The sequence below is a fragment of the Trachymyrmex septentrionalis genome, unplaced genomic scaffold (genome assembly GCF_001594115.1).
Source record: "Trachymyrmex septentrionalis isolate Tsep2-gDNA-1 unplaced genomic scaffold, Tsep1.0 scaffold54, whole genome shotgun sequence".
NCBI classification, from domain to species: Eukaryota; Metazoa; Arthropoda; class Insecta; order Hymenoptera; family Formicidae; genus Trachymyrmex; species Trachymyrmex septentrionalis.
This window is the reverse complement of record NW_017305715.1, coordinates 746,528-755,667: the sequence shown is the minus strand read 5'-3', so window position 1 is coordinate 755,667 and position 9,140 is coordinate 746,528. Positions and strand designations below refer to the sequence as shown.

Below are 9,140 nucleotides of genomic sequence, written 5' to 3'. Positions count from 1 at the left end.
ATATATATATATATATATAGAGTTTCCGAAAAAAAATGCTTATTATTGAGCGAGATAGCAAGTGCTTTCATCATTCTTCTATCCAAATTGCTCTTTGCATGAGCTAAGAAGAAGAAATTGTTTTGTAAAATCGTTCTGCAAATACTATTACCTTAAGAAAGATTAATATAGAGAAATATATGCTTGCTTATGCAATAATATATAACTATGTAAAAGCATTGAATAGTATCTAATCTCATTAGAATAATATCTAATGATACTGATCGGGATGCATGTAGCATTGTTCAATTAATTAATATACATGTAATTAATCTTCGAGAGCGATTGTATTATAGTTGATATTTTTGATATCCGATTTAGAGTCAAGATGGACACAGTATTGACAGTCATACCGGCACGAGTGGTAATCCAGCGGCTGATTACAGCGAAGGTGCATCTCACGTATTAGCTGTCATTCATCAGATTTTGGGTCATCACAGAGCATTAGAAGCGCGCTGGCACGCTCGCAAAGTCAAGTTGCATCAACGGCTTGCATTAAAGTATGAAAATATTGGATGTTTGAATAAGTTCATGGATCTTCATCAAGTAATGCTTCCAAATTGTTCATCTTTCATTTTTTTGGCACTTTCACGTTCTTTATCTTTTATCGAAATCATCATTTATAAAGCATTGAAACCACTCTTTCGGATGGAGCATACACCTCCCCATACACTTCTACAAGCAAACGATAACTTTCAATTGTACTTTTCTTAATAATAAACAATGCAATAAAATTTTCCGCAAATGCTGTTTTGTTGGTACAAAAGTCGACGTTTTTTCAATGCAATGACAAAAATGTTTACACGTCCATCAAATGTCATATACTAAATATGTGAAAGCTTGTGTATAGTACTCTCAAATACAATAGTTGTCACTGGAATTATATGCATGTAGTACTTGTAACGATGTCCCTTAGAGAAAACGGCGGAAACTTATTTAAACACTCAATTAATAAAATAAGCTTACTTATCGTTACATTGATGGTAACGCATATAATTGTGATTTTCAGATTATTTCAAGAAGATGTAAAACAAGTTCTTGACTGGCTGACTAATCATGGCGAAGTCTTTATTAGAAAAAATACAGGCGTAGGTCGTAATTTGCAGAAAGCACGCGTCTATCAAAAAAGCCACGAACATTTTGAAAATGTTGCTCAGGTGACTGTTTAGTATATGTATTTTACCATATAATATATAACTTATGATTTTACGTATAATTCTTAGGTTTCCATGAACATACTTAACATTTTTTTCATTTGCAGAATACTTACACAAATGCGACTAAGCTTTTAACTGCTGCCGAAGAACTTGCTCACACAGGGGAATGTGCACCTGATGAAATATATGCAGTGGCACAAGAATTGGAGGCCCACGTTAGTAGCTTCGCAGCAAGGGTCGAGCAACGGCGTCGCAGATTAGATCTAGCAGTAGTATTTTATACTCATGAAAAGGAGGTATTTTTACATGGATTGATTATATCTAACAAAGGAAATACCAGGATGTATTGTCTCCGTTTTTGCTGAATTACATACACACATCTATATACATATATTAAGACAATATAAATTACAACGTCGTTTCTATAACCTTTATATGTATAGTTTCAAGAAATTTTCGATTTATTATAATGTCAACTAGAGACCCCTCAAGGATTCCCCCGTATAGGGGGTCCCTTGAGGGGTCTCTAGTTGACATTATAATAAATGGAAAATTCACACACTAATGCTGTTTATGATGGATAGTGTATTTTCAGTTTGTTAAAAAATGCCAAATGTTTAAAACAAATATATAGGCGTTTATAAAAAGATTTAAAAAAGCTACATTTGCTATTTAGCGGTTTGAGTTACGTTGTCAAACAGTAGAGGTTACAAGGACATTTAATTATGAATAAAACTTGAAAATAATTGTAAAAGTAAATACAATAATAATAATTATGATAATAATTTTAAATGTAATATTTTTTTTATTTATCAGAATTAGTTTAAAAATATTACATGTTATTATATTTTATAATTTTGTTTTGCAGTACACACACATTACGCTTATTATAATTTTAGGAACGTTCAATAAAATTTTCCAACATTTGAAAGTGCAGCCTGATGCGCTAATATAAATGCTAACTTCTGCCAAACGCAGTCGTAATCAATTAACAGGCTTGAAAAGTTTTGTCTACCGACACATGAAATATCAGGCACTATAATGCTGCGTATCTCGGCATACTGTCTTTATTTGAATCTTACTTTTACAATTTTTTTTTCATCTGCATTGCAGCGTATTGTGTATTTTTTAATATTTGGCCTGAAAAATTAATGTTTAAAATTTATGTAATTTTAAGATGTGTTATGCAATTTTTATTTTATAATAAAACAAATAGAAAAAAAAGAAAAGAGAAAGGCAATAAAAAAAATCTTTTTTTTTTATTATATGTTTGCAATTGATAAGATTTTTATTTTTATTGCATAAAATTAATTATTTGTTTTTGGAATTATTATTTTCGAACGAGCTCTTGCCATCAGAGCATTTGTTAAGTTGTTTTTCAGTTTATCATTTTTCTGCAAGTTCGCAGATTACAAGCTTGAAATATTTTGTTTCACACTGGTATTCTTGCATTTTTTTTATTTGCACATTGTATTACATACTTCGAACCTTACCATAGTTCTCGCTCAACACGAATAACAAAATCGTTTGAAATTCTCACAAAGAAAACACAAGTTTTAGCGTGTGCTCGATATAAAATCAACCAATGCTGTAGATATTTTTATTAAGAAAGGATTGTCTGCGCAGTCGAAATTCTTTGCAAGAATAAAAATCGTGGCGAAAGTAACAGATAATTTGTGTTTATTGTATAACAAATAAATTCAATTTAATAAATTGCATAATACAACTTAAAATTACATAAATTTTAAACTGTAAGCGTTAATTTTTCGTCAAATATAAAAAAATACACAAAGACATAATAATATGTTGCAATGTAGATGGAAGAAAAATTTGTAAAAGTAAAATTGGAAACTGAAATACGCAGCATTGTATTCCTACGCTTTACTCATTACACCGCACCGCTTCTCTCATAAACACGTAAATCTTTAAACGCGTTTTTCTCGCAAGTATTTGAGAAACGCATTCTATAATTTTAACACGAATTGCTAAGAGGAGCTAAACTTATATATTATATGTGTGTGAGTGCGTGCGTATAATTCGACCAAATCGGAAACAATACATCCTGGTACTCTTCTCATAAAATTGTTTACAAGTACAAATAGTAATTTAAAATGTGCAGATATATATGTACTAACCGTATATGCATGCTTGCCATCTTGAATTTGATTTTGTTTTACAGCTGACCGGTTGGGTAGACGAGTTACGTCAGGAATTGCAACAGGATGAGGTTGCGGAAAATTTAGAGACAGCGGAAAGATTGTTGGAACAATGCGCGCAGCATAGATCGTCCTGTCTTGAGGCGTGTGCTTCGACAATAGCCCAGGGTGAAGCTCTGCTGCAAGAACTACGCGAGGCAACCGACGCGCCCGACACAACCGGCTCGATATCAGCGGTGGAGTCAGCTTTGGACAGATTAGCAAGTTTGAGACAAGAATTAGAAGACTTGTGGGCGACGAAGAAGCTGAGACTGGAACTGTGCCTACGATTACGCGTGTTCGAGCGCGACGCACTAGAGACTAGCGGTCAGCTGGAGATGTGGGCGCAGGAGCTGCAAGGCCCACCGCGAGAAGGTTCTCCAGAACAGTTGCTACGCGTACATAACGATGGAGTCGCCCATATGCAAAATACCGTTTTCCAAATTCTGCACCGTGGGCAAGAATTGGCGCAAGTTTTAGAGGAAGCAGGGTTGTGTATTATGGCGGACGGTCAGCATAGTGCGGCGGCGCGGGTGCAGGTGCTTCTCGAGTTTTTGAACGAGAGAGAATTGGATGCAGAGGACCTCGCGGAAATGCGAAGAGTACGGCTAGAGCAAGCCTCTCAATTATTGCAACTGCAGACAGATGCTTCTCATGTGATCAAGTGGATACGAAACGGCGAGTCGATATTACTGGCTTCGCTGAGGATACCAGACGATTTCGAAGATGCCGATCAATTAGGAAAGGAACACTATCATTTTCAACTTGCGATAACGAATACTCATGCGTCTGCCGTGCAAGTGAAGCATAAAGCGGATTCGTTGATAAGCGGGAATCATTACGATCCTAAAAGTATCAGGGAGGTCGCGGAGGATGTTACCAAACGATGGCAGCAACTAGTGACCTGCGCGGAAGAACGACATAAATTAATTACTGCCAGTTTAAACTTTTATAAAACAGTAGATTCGGTACGTTCGGTTCTCGACAGTTTAGAACTGCAATATAACGTGGATGACGATTGGTGTGCCGATGGAGAAAAAGCCGCGGGAATACCGGCGAATATCACGAGACACCAGGAGCAGAAGGAAGCCTTTCTAAAGGCGTGCACGTTGGTACGGCGAACCGGGGAAACTTTCTTAAAATATATCAATCGTAGTCTACAATTTTACAGCTATCACGCTAATAGCGCCGGTTCCGCAAACAAAGTGAAAAATATTTTGGAGGAGCTAGTTAGTAAGGAAAATAAAGTGCTCGAATATTGGACGCAACGAAAGAAACGCTTAGATCAATGTCACCAGTATGTTCTGTTTGAACGTAGTGCAAAACAGGCTCTCGAGTGGATAAAAGAAACTGGGGAATTGTATTTAGCGACGCATACCAACGTCGGTAAGAATCGCATCGAAAACGAACAATTGTTGCAAGAGCATATCGAGTTTAAGGGTGCAGCGAAGGAAACGAGAGAGAGAGTGAAATTGTTGATTCAACTCGCTGACAATTTAGTCGAGAGAGGTCATGCTCATGCCGCGGCGATCAAACAAGCCGTTGCCGAAGTCGATCAACGATACAAAGACTTTAGTACGCGAATGGATTGCTACAAGACACAAATCGAAGGCGATCTAGGTATTCAGTCTGATGAGGTGCACAGAGATCTGTCGATCGATCGGAATTCGGATCCATTGCTGGAAGAAAAGATCAAGGGTAAAGATCTGAAAGAATTGAACGAGGAGAAGAGAAGATCTGCACGAAGGAAAGAATTTATTATGGCTGAACTGTTGCAAACCGAACGTACGTACGTGAAAGATTTGGAAACTTGTATCCGTTGTTTCTTGGATGAGACGCGATGCGGAAAGGGAAACGTTCCGATGGGTTTACAAAGTCGGGAATCGATCATTTTTAGCAATATAGAGGAGATACATCAGTTTCACAGCAATGTCTTTTTACGCGAGCTAGAAAAGTACGAAACCATGCCAGAGGATGTGGGACATTGTTTTGTAGTGTGGGTGAGTTTATTTTATCACATTGATAATTAATTAGGAGGACAACATACATACGTACATACATATATACATACATATATTCGTATCTCGTATTCCAGGCACCTAAATTCGACATGTACGTTACTTACTGTAAGAATAAACCCGAGAGCAATCAACTATTAATAACGCACAGTGGAACATGGTTTGAGGAATTGCAGAGAAAGCATAGAGTGGAACATCCTATCGCTGCATATCTAATCAAACCTGTACAAAGAATTACCAAGTATCAGCTGTTACTCAAGGACTTGCAGGTATTCGCATACTTGTGTGTTATGTATATATCTACATATCTCAAACTTGTAGTGTACTTTATTCTCTTGTTTTTTTTTTCTTTTTCAGGCTTGTTGCCAAGAAGGACAGGGCGAAATAAAAGAGGGATTAGAAGTGATGTTAAATGTGCCTAAAAAAGCTAACGATGCCTTACACTTAAGTCTACTGGAAGGTTGCGACGTTAGTATAGATGCGCTCGGTGACGTTGTATTGCAAGATTCATTCACAGTGTGGGACCCAAAACAGTTGATCAGGAAAGGAAGAGATCGTCATATATTTCTTTTCGAATTGTATCTTCTCTTTACAAAGGAAGTGAAAGATTCTGCAGGAAAGGTTGGCATGCAACTTTTTCTTTTTCGTCAAGTAACAAAAGTTTCTTTTACACACATGTGCATATATAATATCACAGTATGAAAATGGTCTGTCTAGGTGAAGTACGTTTATAAAAATCGCCTGTTGACCTCCGAATTGGGCGTGACCGAACATATCGAAGGCGACGAATGCAAATTCGCGGTATGGACAGGACGAGCACCGACCAGCGACACACGCGTGGTATTGCGTGCCAACTCGATGGACGCGAAACAGCTGTGGGTGATGCGGTTACGCGAGGTGATACAGGAGACCTTCTTAGGCAAGAATATGCCCAAGAGCCCCGCTAAAAAGAGCTCTAGTCAACGCTCCAGCAGAGATCTAGAGGAGTGTGCATCCTTGGACGAGAGTGTGGAGAATCTTGACAGAAATTCCTTAGCTTCTTTTGGTTCGACTAACACTACAGATTCTGACAAGGTAAAATATCGTTTTTTTACTACATATATATTTATATATATATATTTTTTTTAAATAAAAATCGTAATTTTTAATTTTTCACGCGACTCGTGACACACTTCAACAGGACTTTTATCATCCCAGCGTTTTTTCTATATATTGTATAAATTTCCAATATATATCATGGGTGTATAGTGATGCATTATTTTTATTTAGAAAATATAAAACTGCTTCGCGAGTTACAACAGATGAAGCTAGAAAATATTCAAATGTTCAAAATAGTGATTACTGCATTGCTCCTGCAGTTATGCTCGGGTCATATTTGTTTCAGTCGAGCTCATCGCTTTTTGATGATGGCGTTTTTACTATCGTATCTACTAATACTCGTATAAAGTTATAGTTTTGACTGTGTCTCAAAAACGTATAAAATCAAAGTATAAAATCTTTAATTACATTAGTCAATAAATAAAATTTTTTTGTTACTTAAAAATATGGTGGTTTTTAATTGTTTTTTATGTCATTTGTAATAAAAATATCTGCTTTTAAAACATATATACACACATGAGAATTCCAAATCAGATTTTCAACTAAAACAACTGAAAAATATAAGTTGTAAGTTTCTTTAAGATTTTTATAAACACATCTACTTTGTGATTTCGTAATGTGTGTGTGTTGTCACGCATAACAAAACTGCATTTACTTATACAAGATCTACATGAAGAATTTGCCATTTCGAGTTTCAAGAAGAAAGTCCTTAGTGAAATATCACAAAAATAACATGTTACGACGCTTTTGAATATTAGATATATAAAGCAGAGAGTCAAAGATAAAGCAGCATAAGAATGTAGGGGTATTACCAAAACTTTATTGACTAATGTTTAAAGCTAATGCAGGCCGATATTCATAGTCGGTTCTTATTTTAAGACCGTCTTAAGACATAACTTAGTCTTAAGTCGCTAATGCGGCTCTTTCATTGGTTCATGATATTTTAATTTTACTGTACTTAAGACAGTTTTAAATATAAGATCTGACTATAAATACCTGTAGATTAATCGAAATGATTCATGAGAACATTTTGCGCGAAGGCTACAGTCTCCTGATCACTTTCCGCCCTTTGTATTTCTGATATGTTTATCTTCAAGATACAGACGGTAAATAAATATTGTTCTTCGTTTTCTTCGGAGCTCATAAAAATTTCTCTCTCTCTCGTTCAGTCTCAGTCTCAGTCTCAGTCTCAGTCTCAGTCTCAGTCTCAGTCTCAGACTCAGACTCAGAACGAGGTCGCCGAAAAGAGTTGGCCTTCCTTAGTCCCTCCCCTGCGATAGAGAATCTAGGCATGGCGACATGAACGCAAGACTGGGAATAGTGCGAAATAGTGGGAATGACTGAGAGGCCACGGTAGCCAGTATACTCGCGCAGGGTTGGGTGGGGCGCAAGTTGGGTTGGGTTAGTTATAATCTCGTCAGTTCGCACCACTCCGCACGGTTGGTTCGGTTCGATTCGGGTCGGGTCGGGTCGGGACACGGGACGCAGATCAGTTTAATCAGTCAGATCAGTACAGGCGCGACTCCCGGATCGGATGGATCCGTTTAGGGATCTACCGGTGATTGCAAGATTTGCGAGACGCTAGGCGAATCGGTAAAGCCCTGACCTTCCTATCGGAGGCCGGAAGGAAGGGAAGAAACAGGGGCGGGGGGAGAAAAAGAAAATACAAAAACGGACGATGGCGGATACAGCGTGGATCGCCGTGCTCTCGAGAATGTGCTCCGTGAACGACAACGCGCAGTTCACCACGTCATTTCTGCCTTCCTGCGCGTCACGATCGCATTCGTGCCTCTGAAGACCGTAATCGCATGCCGCGCCGATCGTAAGGTCAAGTCTTCCTTATCATGACGTCACCGGCCGGGAAACCGGCGACAATCGCCCAGAAGGCGCGCAGGAAGATTTCCCTGCCGTGGTTCCGCCAGGGCTCCGCGGCACCGCCGCACGTAACCCTCTCCAGGCAGCACACCATTGATACACCGAGCTCCTTCCAGGCTCGACTTTTGCGTCGTCAACCATCCCTGGCCCAGGTACTTGGCATCACAATGCCGCAATGTTCGCAAGCTTTTTTTTTTATCGGATCAACTTTTATCTCTTTATACCTTTTTCTTCATTTTTCTTCCGTCACTCTCTCTCTTCGAGAGAAATCTTTGCGATGGAATTTCAATAAACTCCGCGTATTCCTCTTTTCGAGATTACGAAAGAATCGATCGACGTTCCATCAAGAAGATCGCCTGGAAACTCGAGAAAGGGCAAATTTCATCCAACGAGTACTACATATTTTTCTTTCTTTCCTCTTTTTCATCTCGATCGTTTTTACGGCGAAGAAACTTGGCACATGAAAAATTCTGTTTTGTATCGCGAAATGTCACGAAAACGTCAGGCAAATAATTATGCCCGATGAAAGAGGGGGGGGAGAGAGAGAGAGAGAGAGAGAAACGAAGTGTTGAAAATGCGATAAACGTGCACGCTCCATCAATGTAATACACGCACACGCGCGATATTTATAGCAACGTCAAAGTATCGCGGTGTCGTGATATTAGCTATTTTCAAAAAATCCGGAATCCGCGTGCGATTTAAAAGTATCGTCGCGGAAGGACGTACAGAGAGAGAGAGAGAGAGAGAGAGAGAGAGAG

At 38.4% G+C, this 9,140-nt stretch overlaps 1 protein-coding gene across 12 annotated transcripts in view; it reads left to right on the top strand.

Annotated features, from left to right (window-relative positions):
* The window catches only part of LOC108752104 (triple functional domain protein), a 29,490-nt gene that overhangs the window by 10,837 nt on the left and 9,513 nt on the right, over positions 1-9,140 (top strand). For all 12 annotated transcript variants that reach the window (XM_018492727.1, XM_018492724.1, XM_018492723.1 and 9 more), the window contains 7 exons: positions 361-539; positions 1,049-1,196; positions 1,301-1,492; positions 3,376-5,391; positions 5,487-5,678; positions 5,767-6,030; positions 6,127-6,483. In XM_018492727.1, coding sequence (XP_018348229.1) covers positions 361-539; positions 1,049-1,196; positions 1,301-1,492; positions 3,376-5,391; positions 5,487-5,678; positions 5,767-6,030; positions 6,127-6,483 — 3,348 coding nt within the window. The remainder of the gene's footprint in view (positions 1-360; positions 540-1,048; positions 1,197-1,300; positions 1,493-3,375; positions 5,392-5,486; positions 5,679-5,766; positions 6,031-6,126; positions 6,484-9,140) is intronic.